General features: G+C 36.2%; 1 protein-coding gene across 7 annotated transcripts in view; it reads right to left on the bottom strand.

Annotated features, from left to right (window-relative positions):
* Window positions 1-411: 411 nt before the first annotated feature.
* LOC126996586 (protein TFG-like) overlaps window positions 412-17,375 on the bottom strand; it is a 29,658-nt gene continuing 12,694 nt past the window's right edge. For 6 of the 7 annotated variants that reach the window (XM_050857188.1, XM_050857191.1, XM_050857187.1 and 3 more), the window contains 3 exons: window positions 3,550-3,771; window positions 2,356-2,521; window positions 412-1,042 (listed from right to left, as the gene is read on the bottom strand). In XM_050857188.1, the coding sequence (XP_050713145.1) occupies window positions 1,002-1,042; window positions 2,356-2,521; window positions 3,550-3,771 (429 nt within the window). In that variant the 3' untranslated portion in view covers window positions 412-1,001. Of the gene's footprint in view, window positions 2,522-3,549; window positions 3,772-17,375 lie in introns of all 7 variants that reach the window. The other variant, XM_050857193.1, reaches the window with a different exon arrangement.

Genomic DNA, 17,375 nt, shown 5'->3' with positions numbered 1-17,375 from the left:
TGAGCCAGCTCAACTTATGGGTAACTTGCCACATGCCAGCATAGCTGGAGTTGGCATTCACATACTATGCATGCAAATGGCCTAGCTCTAGTCTCACGGAGTAATTGGTGACTTGAAACAACACCAGCAATACAGCATGATTCTCATAGCACAAGACCCAAGGAAAGGGCATTCATTAGATGGTGGGATCATATTGAGAAGTTTGCAGAAGGTCAACATCAAAATTGGAAACAAGACAAGATAATGATGGCAAAAAAAAAAAAAAAAAAAAAAAACGGCACCATCATCATCATCTGGCCCTTCTCTGCTCCACTTTTATTAATTTTTTCATAGTGATGACAGGCAATATGCACTCTAAACATTGTTCCTTTCATTTTCATAAACAATTATCAAAAAGGATTAAACTAAAAATTATATATCTGCCAACCTTTATTGATTAAAAGAATTAGTATAGAAGTACATGGGATACTCTATTATATAAACTTCATACCCATATATTCTGACTATAAGTCTATTCAAGTGAATATAAATGATTACCATACAAATGTTTTATCACTCATACTCAAAAAGAGCTACATCATGCATAACTTTACCCAATACAGCAATAGCACAAACATCCTATCCAGCTAAATTATCCACGCATAATATGTGATGCTTTATACAATCTTCTTACATAACACACAAACTCACTACAGGAGCATTTAAAGACGCACTAATATGCCATTATTGAAGGCCCAAAGACCAGCATTATATTGGACTAGAAAATTTCTTAAAAACATGGAATGATAAGTAACTTTCTTTTCCATTGATATTTACATACATAATGCACCTATATACAAAAATACATACAAACAAATTCCTTGGCTGGTATGTATCATTGTCATAACACTGAATATGTATGTGCGGAGAACTTGAGCTTTCCAAGGTACAGGGGAGGTAACAACGATTCTTTCCAGTTCAGATTACAACACGGATAATGTGATTATATTTAAGATGGAGTCTTAATGGGTATCTGCGTGGAAACTCTGATATTTGCACGGATCTACGGAATGAAGAAACACAGGTCGTCAGTAATACGAAGAAAATTGATTTCAAGAAAAATTAATGTGCACTTTTGAGTATGTGGTAAAACCTTCAGTGTTGTATTCAAAATGCTACAAGGGCCAGCAGACTTAAAATCATTAAAAGACAACTTGTCTCCTTAACTCCTTAAACATCATGAAATAATAGCATGTCGTTCTCATGCTGCCAAAATTGATACAAATTGAACAATTACAGGTTGATAAAACCTCCCTGTAAATGAACATTTTCATTTCGTCAACTTTTTTGGTAGCAATTAAACTACTTAACATACTTAAAATTAGGTTTCCATGTTCTTTTGACATGCTGACCTTTTTTTTTTTTTTTTCAAGTAGCAAGACTTCCTATTGTAAATATTTGGCCAAGTATATAGCCACTAGTATATTTAGTACCATTTATACAATAATAATGTTAATGCACCTAAGTATCACTATTGCTCAGATTTTCAAGTTTCTCTCTCTCTCTCTCTCTCTCTCTCTCTCTCTCTCACACACACACACACACACACACAATAAATCAAAACCCAATATAATAGAGCAGATATTGGAGGCCAATTTTTTTCATATATTAAATTAAAATCAGTTGCTTTTTTCTTAGGAAAGCCAAACTAATCTCCAAGTAATTTGTATGTACTGATTTTCGGTTTCTGAATGCATAAAGCAACTGATTGTATAAATAAACAATATAAATCACAAACTTAAAGTAGAACTTTGGTATTTTCCAATACTTTGAAAGGTAGGACAAATACAAAATCACTGAGATAGATGAATGACATTTTAATTGACTCCATTCAAGACAGGCACATTTTTATATTCATGCACTTTTCCCTCATAGATGAAACCTAAAACACTAAACTCTAAACTGTGACCTCCAACACAATGCAGTGTATCTCAGAGTGAAGAAAATGAAAATATAAAAATAAAGTATTTGCAGTATTATTTGGTTGCTACGACTGAAAAAGTAGAATTATTTAACAAAACAAATCATATTAATGTCAGCCTGCTTCTGTAATGTATTAGATTTCTTGGCTTGAAAATATGCATAATAAAGCATTCATGACTGGTTAATCACATAAATCTGACACCTTTTAGAACTGTAGTAACTCAACATATAATTGCTCAGCTTCAACAAAGTTCATCTTCCTGCCCTTCAGCATATTGTATACACATTGATGAATTTAGTTTTGGCCTCCCTGTTGACAAAATTTATTGTGGGTTAAAATATTTATTTTCTTCTGAGCAGTGATAGTAACAAAGTTTTAGAAGATGGTATAACCTCCACCTGAGCCTCCAGATAAGAAGCTGCCCTTCTTCTGAGTGGATGACACGTGGGCTCCGGAAGCAGCTGCCAACTGGGCTGCATTGGGAGCAACACCAGGGGGGGGAGGTGGAATGTTGGGTTGACTGATGCCATCAAAGCGAGCTCCACTGTCAAAACCATTCTAGGGAAGAGAGATATAATTTGAAATCAGTTTCACCCTTATAACTCGTATTGATAATAACTGAGTGACTTACTCTATTTGATGGCTTATAAGACGCACCCCCAATTTCAGCAGACATTTGAAAAAAAATATATAATAAACGGGTTTGAAACATGTGTGTCAGGTGAAGATTTTTCGCCCGACATTCGTAGCCCTCCCCACTATCAGGTCATTAATAAAGTTTCACATGTATTCAGATCCTTATCAAATCCCAATACTTTACATTTAAAACCCTTAACATTTGCTGGGACCTATCAGAATTGGTCCTTCTTATAGACTCGAGGGTACTGCTCTGAGATGTAAACAAACATGGCAGAGACAGCGACAGTCAGAGGGGTAACGGATATAAAGTTTGTGCATCATATTTCTTTAATTATTCTATATCATAAGGCTAGTTGTTGTAACATTCTAGCACATCTTTAAAACATAAGGAACTGTGAAATTTCAAACTTGAATGTGCTTCATTGTTTGTTGAACACGTATGTAAAGTAAGAATGTTAAAAGATAAGCGCAAAATGGAGAAACAGGAACTTGTAAATATCGAATAATAACCTATCTTCTCAATATCTCGTCAATATTATCCGTATATAGTTTGTGCTTATCAATCAATCAAAGTTAGTTTTATGAAGTAGGTCTGTCTTACTTAAGTAACATTGATCCCTGTCTACTAAGGAAACGTAGCGTGTCATGCGCGTGTTGTCAGGTTTGGTGTACAACTGTCCACTAGTTTGTTTAGGTACAAGCATTGTCACTTAATTTTCTTCCTGACTGGTGTCATTTTATATGAAGTAATGGTAAGTACTACTGTTATACATTGTTACTTCATAAAAGAGTTGCTGTAAAAGTGATCGCAACCTTGTTCACGTTTATGGAGAGGTTTGCAGTTGAAGTGCCACTGCTGCACTAAAACTTCACTAGCCAATGACCCAAAACAAAAATGGTGTGGTAATGTATATATGTTTCCTCTTTTATGCATGTTATTTACTTACCATTACAAGAACATTCTGGCCAGGCTGAAATGGAGATGATGAGGCAGCAGCAACAGCTGCTGCCTGTGGGTGCTGGAAGTATCCTGGAACTTGCTGCAGGTACATCTGTTGTGGCTGCTGTTGGGCCTGCTGCTGCTGCTGCATGTATAAAGCTGCTTGGTGCTGCTGCTGAGCCTGCTGAGATAAGGCTACCTTTTGAGCCTGCTGAGCTGCAGCAATATTCTGAAAATATCATTCTTTTATTTTATTTTTATATTTGCTTCATTAAGTATTTATTTCAAAGACTGTTTCATGATATATTTTTTTTATTTCACCTGGTAAAAACAATTAATATATACCAATCATGCTAGGCAACAATGGAATCAAGAACTAGTTTCATATTAGTAGAAACAAATAATAATTTCAATGATTCATATTTGATATGAAATCTTACTTCCCAAAATTCTGTATATGTGTTGGATGTTGACTTTAATACATTGATTTTTTTTTCAAATTCAATAGACTTATATTGAAAAGAAAACCTAGGCATGTGTGGTTCAGTATGTGCATACATATGTACTGAGAAGTGTATTGTTGGGTCCAATTTTGAGTTAGTGCACTCAAGTTCTCCTTACAGCAAAATTATAATCGCCTGGCTTGGGAAAGACAATAATTTTTTGGTAGTCTGTCTGTCTCTGTTTGTTATTGCCTGCTTCGAAAAGGGTGATAATGTTTTCGTCATGATCTGTCAGTCGGTCCATTTTTTATTGCCCACCTCGAGGATGGGAAAAACGTTTTTGTTGTCTTTGTCCGTTAATTTCCAAGATATCTAAAATAACAAATTGACATAGTCACTAAATTCATTATATAACATCCTTTGAGAAATATCTCAAGCTGATTAAGTCTGGAGAAAAATCTTATCAAAACTAATTTAGTGAATGACTTAGTGGCCATACTGAAAATCCTGCCTGTGCTTTGAGAGCAACGCACAAAAGGATCACAAGTGCTTTCACTATCATCCAAGTGCTTCAAGAGTGTGGTTGCATCCCCTCTGATAAAATATGATGAAAACTGACAATGAATGATGGCGACCATCTTCAAAATCAAATTTGAGCCAATATGACAGGTAATATGTATTCTTTGAAATACACTGCTAAATTTTGTTCAACGATTTCTTTTGCCTACCACACTGTCTGTATTTACCTAGTTGTGATATACAGGAAATGAGCTACACTTGTGAGTTCTTGTCAAAATCTGTTAAACAGCTCAAAATTCATTCGAGTTTTTGGATTGAACCTTTTGTTGAGGCTGTTCCACTGTGTAATACATCTATTGGGAAAGCTGATTTCTTAAAGGCATTTTGTCTTTTTCAACTTCCTTTCATGTCCCTTAGTTGCTCCCCCATCCCAACTCTTCTTTCTTTTAAGAATGACAGATCCAATTTTTCCAATACTTCTTGTTATAACCATTACATAGTTTGTGGCTAGCACAGGGATGAATAACATCTACCAAAGTACCAACTCATATAGTAAGGTCAAAGTAAATTTTAGTAAATCATGTGGGTAGTCTTAGGTCGCTCGGCAATGACTGAAAAATTGCCAGCTTGTTTGTCGTGGCAGGTGGGACGCGAACCTACGTCTTCTTGAATGCTGCATCAGCATGCTGACCACTCAGCCACCACTTCCACATTTAACTTTCAAAAACATTGTCACTAGCTGGAATGAAGCATCAGCACTATTGATCCTTGTTAGAAACTCGATCTGACGGAAAAGTATGGAATTAAAATCTTTAGTTTTCTGTATCATAGCTTATTATTGTTAGCAGTGCATTATAAAGTAGGACCATAATGCCCATTCCATATGCACCTCCTTTTTGTTTTCCCAAAACCTCCATTCAGGATATTGTTCCACCTAGTGTTGAGTTTTGTCCCTTTTCACAACTTTCAAATATTCTGAATAAAACTTTGTCCCTTACATTCTTCAAATAAATTTTGTTTAAACTTTCTCCTTTTGGACAGGGACACTGATACAAATGGTGATCAAGGTGACAACAAATGCATATGGCCTTGTTCTTCCCTCTCCATTTTCAAGTCACCACCACAGGTGGTGACAGGTGGTGTCAGTGGCTCAAGGGCCACTGAGACGGGGAATGAGCACCAAGACAACGAGCAGCTTAGCAAATGCCTCAAAATTTTTCTTATCTTACCCAATTAGCTTCTCTAAAAGTCAATACCCACCCACTTATACCAGACCCCCTTCCTCCCATCATCTTAACCACATCCATCCCATATGGCCCAGCCTTGAGAAAAAACAAAAACAAATATTAGATGAACTAGAAAAAAATAACGGGTAAATACCTGCATGAAGGAATGGTACAAACGCTGTCTTAACCCGAGAGAGAATATTGACAGGAGTACTTTCCTGTAACAGCATTTTTTTTTCTGAACTACCTTCCGGAGGGTAACCATGTGACAAAACTTCCTCCCATGCAGAATCTTGGGTTTCTACATTACTTAATTTTCCATTTGGAATCACATTTTTTAGTACCTAGAAACCTACCCTAGTTGATGTTTTGCTGAGAGTTACAATATGTTGTCTATAACATTGAAATTTCTATACGTCAGTCATTAAGGGTCCACAGAGGCACTGTTTGAGGCTACATTTCATATAAAAACTGCATACTACAGAACCCCCATCATTATTATTTGGGTTATTCCTTTGATGAAATCTTAAACTAATAATTTTATTCCTCTGTCCAGCATAATATATATATCATCTAGTCTATAAAAAATATAAAAAGTAAATAAAAAATTGTCAAAAAGGCCAAAAAAATGTATACTGCTGTCATCATGTAAGCTTATCTTTTTTTATGTACAATCAGACAGTGGCCAAAGCTCAAGATCTGGTGAAGAATAAAAAAACTATCATATTATGTTTATCATATAAATGATAAGAACCTGATGTGGCTTAAATAAATGATTAAATGAAAGAGCAATATAAGTTAAAGTTTAGTGAACTGTTATACAATGGAAGTTTAAATGCTAAAGTTTATTTACCTTGACACAATACTGATGGAATATAAACAGGAGTTCACAGGGCAAACTTGAAATAATATGGTTTGAGAGAAGCAGGGATGAAATAATATTAGTTTATCAAAGGCAAAATGCCAGCATCATGTTTAGGAAGCAATATAATAAAACCCACTATTCAGGCTTGCCAATGGTGATGACAAAATACAGAATACAGCCCCAATGTGGAATGAGAAAATAAAACTTACTCCTGGGCATTATGTCGAGTAACACCTGCAGTGTTCTATTTATTTGGGCTGAGTGAGGCACAGCAAGTTGGGAACAGAGGCATGCATGCATTTCAAAAGAAGGCAATAAAGATTGTAACCACAACTATTTCAATCCAATTTCTCACAAAAAAAAAAAAAATCTAAGTCAAAAAAATAATTTGGTGGTCGAGAGAGAGAGAGTATTTACCTAGTTGAAGTTTTACAGGGCCTGGGCTTACGCTCATGTGGTCCCATCTCCATCTCTGTATTTGTCCAACTTTTCCTTAAAGTTTTGCACACTCTTCGCCGATACTACATCCTCACTTAGTCTGTTCCAAACCTCTATATTTCTTTACACGAAGCTATATTTCTTTGTCTCTCAAACATCTTCCCTTCCTCAATTTCTTATTGTGTCCTCTTGTATTCCTGGTGTTTATTCCTTCTCTTAGTAGTAACTCCTTATTGTCTACTTTTTTAAATTTTACTCAATAATTTATAAATTTGTATTAGGTCTCCCCTTTCTCTTCTTTGTTCCAGTGTTGGAAGGTCCATTTCCTTTAATCTTTCTTCATAAGTCAATCCCTCCAGTTCTGGAACCATTTTTGTTGCCATCCTTTGTATTCTTTCTAGTTTTTTTTTTATGTTTCTTCTTATGGTGTGTGTGTGTGTGTGTGTGTAACTTGAAGGCATAAGGATGAAGGAAATGTGAATACAGTGGCCTCGCATCAAATGTGGGAATTTGGTCAGAGATCACATCACAAAATCAGCGTTGGACAAACAAAAGAAGTTGTTAATTTTGTTGGAGATATTCTGAAAAATGCACTTGACCCTTAATTTCCCCAGATATTGGATTTTCCAGACAAAATCTGGGGTCCTGCCACTGATGGACATTATGCCTGTTCAAGTTCTGCAACCAAAATAAAATCCATGTAAAAAATCTGGGGTTTGGCTGAGGCTGGTGGTTGCCAGACATATGCTTAGCCAAGTCCAGGTGGCCGTGAATTGTTATTGTGGAGGTTATGGTCGTGTCACCTCCACAATCACAGAAATCTCCAGGTTTGTGCCTCTAGTCGGCCTAGATTTGTTGTGTGTTGGACCATTTTAAACGCGTTACAATATTTTTTTCAAATATACTTGTCCAAAAAATGCCGAGTTGGACATGAAACGCTCTGGACAATTACTAGTTGGACACGAGGCCACAGTATATTCTAATACTTATAAATTTTCAAAAGGGATTCGGTCTTTGTGTCTACCACTCTTGAATATGAAAGCATTACAAGTGGTTTTTTTCCCTTAATCTTCTTTGTCTTAGCAGCTTAACCCATGCTCATATGGGGTCACTATTTTGAGGCTGTGGGTTTGGGTTTGAGACCGGATGCCCTTCCTGATGTCACGCGGTGGCACTAAGGTTTGAATCACCTAGCCCCGGCTTATCACATCCAAGGCTTGGCGGTCTAACCCACTTGACCACTGCGTCCTACAAGTATTATACTTAACCCGATAGCAGCGACGGGCCAAATTTGTGGCTTTACTGTGTAGCAGCAACAGGCCAAATTTGTGCCAAGATATCAACCCCCCAAAATAGATGATACATAATCTGATCACAAATGCTTTGATATATATTATGAAATGGTTTGTGTGAGGGGTGATTTTTTTCTAATTTTTCTCGCTTGGAGGGACCATTAAGAAACATGATCCCCGCTGCTACCGGGTTAATAAAAATTAAAAATTAATTTTCAAAATGTGTAGTACCAGAGGAACTTTTTTCTCTTTGCTGAACTGATGAATACAAATAAAAAATAAACGCTTGAACATAACATTTTAAGGCACTGATTAACTATATACCTCACCCAAAAGTGAGTGAAACCCCTCAATATGTGTCCCATAGATGTATGAAATGACCTAAAAATGCAAGTACATAGCCATTATTTGACTTGATATTTTACAGCAGATAAATATTCCTTAGTAAGAAACAACCAAAGCCATTGTACTGTAATTGCAGCAACTAAGAACCTTAATGCACCCAAATGACCTAGCACCAGACTCCCCTAAAAATGGCCTTACCTACGAAGATATCTCTGTGCTAGCGATGATAGGACGAATACATTTTATCGATGCCAGATGATTAGCCTCTGATGACATGATGACATCCATCTCATTAATGAGTTACATCACCTTCGCAGTGGTTTTGACTGTTCAGTTCAGCTGCCAGTTGACTCCATTTTTGACTGCTGAACTAACTGGCAGTAGACCTGTCATTAGCAAAGTTGGCGAGGTGTTATACTGTCGACTTAATATCGTTTCACACAAGATGACCATCAACCAAGCTACCTATTCTCTCATAACATTGGGATGATTTATCTCTTAGTAACAGAATACAGTAAAAGTCCTTTTGTTAAAAAATTACAAGTTCATCTAACTTAGGTCTCCTCACATGAATAACTTGCTCGTGCTCATATTTACTTGACATACATATTTCTGAGCTCAGGAAATAATAGCTCATTTACAATAGGCCAAGTGCTTAAATATTGTGAAACTAACTTTTTAATGCAAAATAATATGATATCTTTTAATCCTAAGTAAAACTGTTACAACGAAAATGTTCTTTGCTGCACTTTCTCTCTTAAGACCATATTCAGAAAACAGTAGCATGTATTAGTGTGTAATCTGAAAAAAACACAACACAGCTGATTGCTTACTGAACCATCTGGTGGACTACATCAGTGTGGATGACTTATGGGAGAATTAGTTACAGAAATTCAAGTTATACCTATAAGGACTTTTACCATATCATAATTTTTTTATATGCTAATGAATAGTATAAGGTACCAACAGGTGAGACATCAATATTGTAATTTAGATATATCTGAATTGAGTATGGTGATACATTAGATTTGCTAAAACCATAAATTGCTTTTATATCTAAATTGAGTTCACATTATTGCCTTGTAAAATAATGGTTTAACTTTTCAATATTATTAATAGAAAATTTTCAAAGCTACAGTTCAATTAAAGTCAAGCTCAAGCTCAACAGATGCACATTACTGGAAGTATTATGAACTTCAAATGCTAGGAGTGAGTAAAATCATTGTAGGTTACAAAAATGCATATTGGTAGGCAAAGTAATTAGTTTGATTTATCAAAACAAAATTGGTAATGAATATTAGGAGAAAAAATGTATCTAAAGGCCACAGTACATATGCAGAGTATGGTAAACACTACTGAGTTCCTGATTGCAAGGCCACACAAAGTAGCACCAATACACTACAACCACTAGGAAAATGGAAACTGTAAGCCACTGAAAATTAAGCCATTCAGCAAACTTCAAATAACGAAAACTTTGAAGCATACACATGCAACAACCATCGTTAGCACTTCAAGTCACAGCTTTTGATTCCTCTGGCATTACTGTGGCTAATATCATGCAAGCACCAGGACTAAATTGGTTAACTTCCACTGTGAATCTACAGTGCATGAGCTATAAGCCAACTATGTTCTTTAACATCCCAAATAATCAAGATGTAACTCCAGAACTTATACATAATATGGCTATAACAACTAAAAATCTCAAATAAATATGCAAGCTAGCATGTGGTTCATGTACTAAACTGAATAAATTACACCTTTCAAAGAAAAACTTTTGCAAACTTTGATTTATTCATGCTTGAGAAGTAAAACGTCAAATTATACATTGAACTTGTAAGCTTTGTACATATACTAACCATACTCAATGTATCATTCAGACCAAACTTTAAACACCTTCAACATTTAATTATCGTCACCTTTTCTGGCACCCCTAACCTGATATGTCATGATGATGACCTATTCTTAAAATTTCTTGTAGTCTCTACCATGGTTTTGGAACATTCACTAATAATTTGATGACATTTGTAGTTTCCTTTCCTCAAAAACTCTGCATTATGTTACATAAGTTGCTTGCATTTAAATAATTTGAGAAAATTCTGAACATTTTTCCTTCCTATTATCTATACAGTCACCCCTTAATTTTACAGGGCTATGTTCCTTGGATCCCTCAAAAGTATGAAATCTATGAAAGTGTTGCCCTTCCCCTTCCAGAGGCCCTAAATGTCACATGATAGCCTGCAGCCTGTGCAGGTATTTCAGTCCACTGTGTTTGAGCTCCATAGTGAAGTGCATTTACAGCCCAAGGTGGAGCAGTAGGTACAAATAAAGGCACTCAAGTTGTGAAGATATGCATACATGTATAGGCTACTGCTGCTGGGTGAGGCACACACACTCAAGGCCCTCTGCTTGTGGCATCCCCCACAGACATGGATGATGTCTGGTGGCAGCCTGCCATACTAACAAAATAACTCAAGACTTTCCACTGCTACCTTCACCCTTACTTCTTTACATTTCCACATTAAATTTGTTTCTTAGCAGGACAGGCCATGTTCGTATGAAATCACAAATATTAAAAAATGAAGAGGAAGTGTCAATTTTTTACTGTACCGGAGATATATTCAGGGCATTATATATATATATATATATATATATATATATATATATATATATATATATATATATATATATATATATATATATATATATATATATATATATATATATATATAGTGAACATTAGTCTGATCTGAAGTCCAACTCAAATACAAAACTACTGTGCAATCATTGCATTCCACCCTCAAAAAATGTTTCTTTCAGATATGAACTACCATGTTCTTTCATTAGTTTTGTGATAACTACTTTCAACTTATGCTTCTAAATTACTCTCCATAATTTAAGGTAGCATCTCAATCCACAATCTTCATTCAGCATATCAATATTTATGATCCTTCCTACAACTTTTAAGAGATCCTTGTGCACACACCTCAGAGGTCCCTAACTGCATCTGCAGTGGTTTGCTTACTTCTGTTCTGAGGGATTAGCAAGGGTCCTGCAGGAAGAAGCTACTCAGTCTGTTATCATATACCTAAGAGTGCAGCAAACAGACATAGAGAAAACAGATGTGCCAGAAAACACTAGACAGCTATACTATGGATAAGGGTTTATTAGAGTGCAACAGGTCCTTGTTATCTACAAGGTTTATGTTCACAGCAAACCTTATGAATTTGGAATTGGCATTAGGCAAAGCTAAGATTATAAGGCAAAATTATGGTTAGGTTCTATGATCTCCCTCAGACTCCCAAAAGTTTGAGCGGCCTCCTGTTTAGACTTTTCCTACACCCTCCACTAAAGTATGTAGGTTTCTGATATATGTACAAAAGACATCCCAAATTTGTAAGGGGTTACAGGACACAAACTACCATGAATGTTGATTTTCTGTGAATAGTTGAAGTACCCCACAGACACAGCCCATATATCACTAAACCACGAAAAAATTGCACTTATTGCCTCTTTGGTATGATGTAACAAGGCAATACATATTAATAACTATTTGCTTACCTTAGCAAACATGAGAGCACTGAATATTTGTAAAACTAAAAGATGATTGCAAGCCAACTTAAAGGGAGGTGATGATGTCATGATGATAGTGTAAACAAGGTCTGAGAGCGAGATAGGGGTGCAGGCTAGCACCGCAGGAGGGGGGGAAAGGATGCAACTAGGAGGGACTGGTGAGAAGATTATGTGTTGGCACAGGAAACAACTGACATTGCGACTGATTCCGTGAGTTTACGAGGCTGCAAACTTTTGCTGGGAAAAACTTTCCCTTTTATGGAAAATCACATCTTCATCTTCCATACCTAAGTTCTGACTCCCTTTCATCCCACTTTAGAGATGCTCTTTCCCAATGTGTTATGCTTCTAAGACTTGCACTGACTCTACATTATTATGTGAGTTTTTGCTGGCAGCATACTAAAAAAAAAAAAAAAAAAAAAAAAAAAAAAAAGGTATGATACTTCAATCAATAAAATTTCATACTAACAAATTTTCTGCGATTAAAATAAAACATGAGTTACCTCTCACATCATTCTGTGATAACGACAGCTGACTGCCCCCCCACCCCCAGATCCACTCCCTCCTAGTGCTACAATGGGTTACCACTCACGCCAAAGAACAATTTGGGAGACCAATAAAAATAAAGTAGAAAACATCAGTAATCTGGGAATATAATTGTGCATTAACCCATTTCAGAGGTAATGCTACAGTGGGGTATGATAGATACATTTTTTACAAATAAAATTAGGATTCTACAAGGAATGCCTAGGAATGCTGGCCCTGGGACCCCTTGAATCTGTGATGCATAGGTGTCATGCTTTCAAGTGTTTATGAGGTTCAGCAATGCAGTTACCTATCTGCATATTTTTGCCTTAACCCGGTAGCAGCGACGGGCCAAATTTGTGGCTTTACCGCGTAGCAGCGACGGGCTAAATTTGTGCCATGATATAAACCCCCAAAAATAGATGATACATAAACTGATCACAAATACTTTGATATATATTATGAAATGGTTTGTGTGAGTGATGATTTTTTCTTATTTTTCTCACTTAGAGGGACCATTAAGAAACATGATCCCCGCTGCTACCGGGTTAATCATGTGAAAAACTTATTTTTGTACAATGAAGTACCATATAACTTTAGCCATAAGCTTAGAAGTGAGAAAGAGATGACTTCAAATTCAAGAGAAATAATTTCAAAGCAAGAAAATGGAAACAATGTAGCAAATCTAAGTGGTGAGTATGGCATTGCTAAATCAATGTTCTGTACATTAAGGAATGACCCCCCTGTTGGATAGAGCATGAAATCCTTGTGGATTCTAGCTATGATGAGCCACAGGATGCTCTGGGGTATATCGCAACCAGAAGACATGCCGAGTTGCACATTCCACCGCTATTTTTACACTTGTTTTGATCTCTACAATGTTTCCTTTGTTTTTTCAATGTTTCAGTGTCGACAGAAAACACATAAGAGCAAAAATATTAATAGTTTGTAACACGGAAGAGATATGAGCATTTTAATAAAACCAGTCTTTACCACTGGGTGTTAACTTTTGCATTAGCTGTGGGCACGAAACAGATTTCACATAAATACACAAACTTTGATGCAATTTAACCCTTTCAATACGGTGACGCAGATGTTGCTCTAATCACTGAGCTACCGGGCCGTGTGTGTGTGTGTGTGTGTGTGTGTGTGTGTGTATTTACCTATTTGTAGTCTACCGGGCCCGAGCTAAGCTCTAATAGTCCCGTCTCCATATCTACATTCATCCAGCCTTTTCTTCATTTGTTGGACACTTTTTGCCTCCACCACCTCTTCCCACAAGCTGTTCCATGTGTTAACACTTCTATGTGGAAAACTATACTTTTTAAGTCACTCAAACAGGTTCCTTTATTAAGTTTTTTCTTATGTCCTCTCAGGCCATGCATTCTTGCAATTAACCCCTTAACGACACCAATACCGCTAGCATCATATAATTTTTCCTGACATGGGTGACGAGCATGACGTTAGCGCTGGAGATCGAGAAGCTCTCTGGAAATTGAACGGCATGCGTAACTATGTATATATCAATGCTCAGTGACTAACTGGCACCTCTTTTGCCCCTTAGATGACTCCGTGCTAAAAATAGTCTACAGTTCCTGCCTACGCATCATGGCGTCTGCAGAGCGATTATGTTCCCTCAGACAATCTGTTTCGGCGGTCTTCCTTTAGTTTCTGCTCGTTGTGTGCATGCTGAGCATAGTCATGACACCTTCACTGATATACCTGATGTTCTAGAATCTAGATGAACCAATATCTTGTTCACAGGAGTGTTAAGAGGAGTGGGAAGTGAAAGTTGGAATTTTTTGGGAATCATGAGAATTCCAGCCAAATAGTCTGTCAAAATCATAATCTGATTTCACAGTTGAGTTATACGGTACAACTCTTATTCAATGATATTCATTCCAGAATGAAAAACTAAAAAAATAGTTTTTTCAAGTTTCACTGAAACTTAGGCTCTCTAAACTTGGAATTTTGAGGAATCATGGAATTCCAGCCAAATGGTCAGCCCAAATCATAATCTGATTTCACAGTTGAGTTATATTTATGATTTTCTACAACTTTTATTCAATGAGATTCATTTTAGAATGAAAAACTACAATAAATATTTGTTTGAGTTTCACTGCAACTTTGGCTCTCTGTAGGCAGTAAATTTCCAGGTCAAAGATTATAAACTATATTTTTCAGACTCCATCGCAATAAAATGAGCAACTTTTCTTCAATAAATTTTCCTGTGTGTCGCACCAATAGAAACTTAGAATTTGGGGAATCATGGAATTACAGCCAAACAGTCAGCCCAAATCATAATCTGGTTTCTCAATTGAGATATACGGATGATTTTCTACAACTTTCATTCAGTGAGATTCATTCCAGAATGAAAAACTACAAAAAATTATTTTTTGCTTCGCCACAACTTTGGCTCTCTGTAGGCAGTAAATTTCCAGGTCAAAGATTATAAACTATACTTTTCAGACTCCATCGTGATAAAATGAGCAACTTTTCTTCAATAAATTTTCCTGTATGTCGCACCAGTAAAAAGTTGGAATTTAGGGGGAATAATGGAATTCCAGCCAAATGCGACAACCTAGAAAGAAATGGATTTCACAGTAGGGTGCGCCATAAGTGTATTTTTCGATGACTTTTGCATTATGGAGGATCACCCGAGAAAAACTTTTGTGGTCCTGAAGGGTAAAGAGGAGATCATCTCTATCCACCTCATCAAACTTATTTATCAACTTTAGGGTAGGCGGTGGCTGAGTGGTTAGCGTGCTGGGCTCACATTCACCACGGCATGGGGGGGGGGCACAGCATGATCAGATCTCTCTCCCTTTGTTCCAGTGTTGTCAAGTCCATCTCATTCAATCTGTCTTCATACGTGATATTTGAGAGTTTTTGGACCATTTTAGTTGCAATTCTCTGTATCCTTTCACCTTTCTGATATCCTTCTTTTTGTGAAGCAACAATACAACTGCAGCATATTCAAACTTAGGTCTTATCATTGTCGTTATTATTTTCTTCATCATTTTTTTGTCCAAAGTGTGTGTGTGTGTGTGTGCACTTATTTACCCATTTGTAACATACAAAAATTGAGCAAGGCAAATCCCATTTCCCTCTCTACTGGTACTTAATCTTTTCAGGAACTAGGAACATTCTTTTTACACACTGCCCTGCTTTCATATCATTCAACAGTAATGCATCTGCTTAGAAAACTATATTTTTAGCATCTTCACAGCACTGCACCTCTTTTCAACTTCCAGACATATTCTCTTACTATTATTCTTTCATCACAGAGGTCTCTGAGCGCCAACATGACCACCTGCTTCAGTCCCATTCAATTTTTCAAAATTACAATGGGATAATTTCTTCCCCTCCTGTCTCCTTTTCTTTTTAACCTTTCTTAAAAGGTAACTGCTTCCAGTCTCATTATTATTGTAACCACTGCACTTTGCTATACTCTTCCTTAGAGCTGAACTTTCTCCTCTCTTGAGTCTTATATCAATGATTGTGCATAAATATAATTTAACATCTCTAACTAACCTACCTGAAATCATGTTTCCTTCATAATCACTTACTATTTGTCATAATAAATAGTAAAGAATTATCTTTTCACTATGTCTTTATATAAAGTGTAAATTTGGTTATGCTTAATTCATATTTCACCAAGCCTTAGAAGACCTTTTATTAACATATGACTAGAAAACTAAAAACATTACTTTCAAAGTGGAAGATTGTGGTGCTACAAATTATAGCAAATAAATATGTACTGCATTGATAGCAGGAAATAATAAGCAAATTGATGGAAGTGAATGCTGCCTTAGTCTTGTGAAGGTTACAGGAGAACAGACTTTATTTGATTATGGATACATCCTAGATAACTATTTCCCCAAATGATTAAGTCCCTGAAACGACCCAAGACTTAGTTTGCAAATTTCTTGGTGTGAAGTTGTTCCCAATACAAATTGTAATAACATGTATGTACTGTGAAAAGAACTGGATTACTGATTAGAATAAAATGCATATTCCAGTATAATATTGCCAGGGAAACAGTAAGTTCTTGGTTGTTTCAAAGGCTACATTACACAGACTGCATAAGATTGTGTTTAATAGGCAAGGGATTTTACTTAAGCTGCTTCCTATAGAGCAGTGGGAGAGGGTGTAGGGTCTGGTCTCCTGGAGGTAAGTGCATGTCACTACGGGTGTGCAGTCAAGCGGTGTCAAAATTAGTCAGTAATTTGTAACTAGGTGTTTGCTATCAAGCAGGATACTAGTTATCATAATTAAATAATATACTGAATATCTTTTAGTCTACAGTTAGATAAATATAAATCCAGCATATTTTTTTAGTTAAATATGGAGTTATGAATGGTAGTAGAGGTTCCTTCTGACTCATCTGTATTGAAAGTGAATTACGTGGATGAGGATTCAGCAGTCAATTTCATGGGTTATTATTTTTTTTTATTCCAATGATTCTCTGATAGTCTGAATGCCACCTTAAGCATATATGTTAAAAATTTATAAATGCTCACTTCTATTGGTAGTAATATTAATAATGGAAGCCAGCAATTTTTCAAGCTAACTGGTTAGTTTAGCACAAAATTTATTATGGGTAAGCA

Source organism: Eriocheir sinensis, chromosome 10, assembly GCF_024679095.1.
Source record: "Eriocheir sinensis breed Jianghai 21 chromosome 10, ASM2467909v1, whole genome shotgun sequence".
NCBI lineage: Eukaryota > Metazoa > Arthropoda > Malacostraca > Decapoda > Varunidae > Eriocheir > Eriocheir sinensis.
Note: the sequence above shows the minus strand (reverse complement) of the source record. Positions and strands in the feature narration are given on the sequence as shown.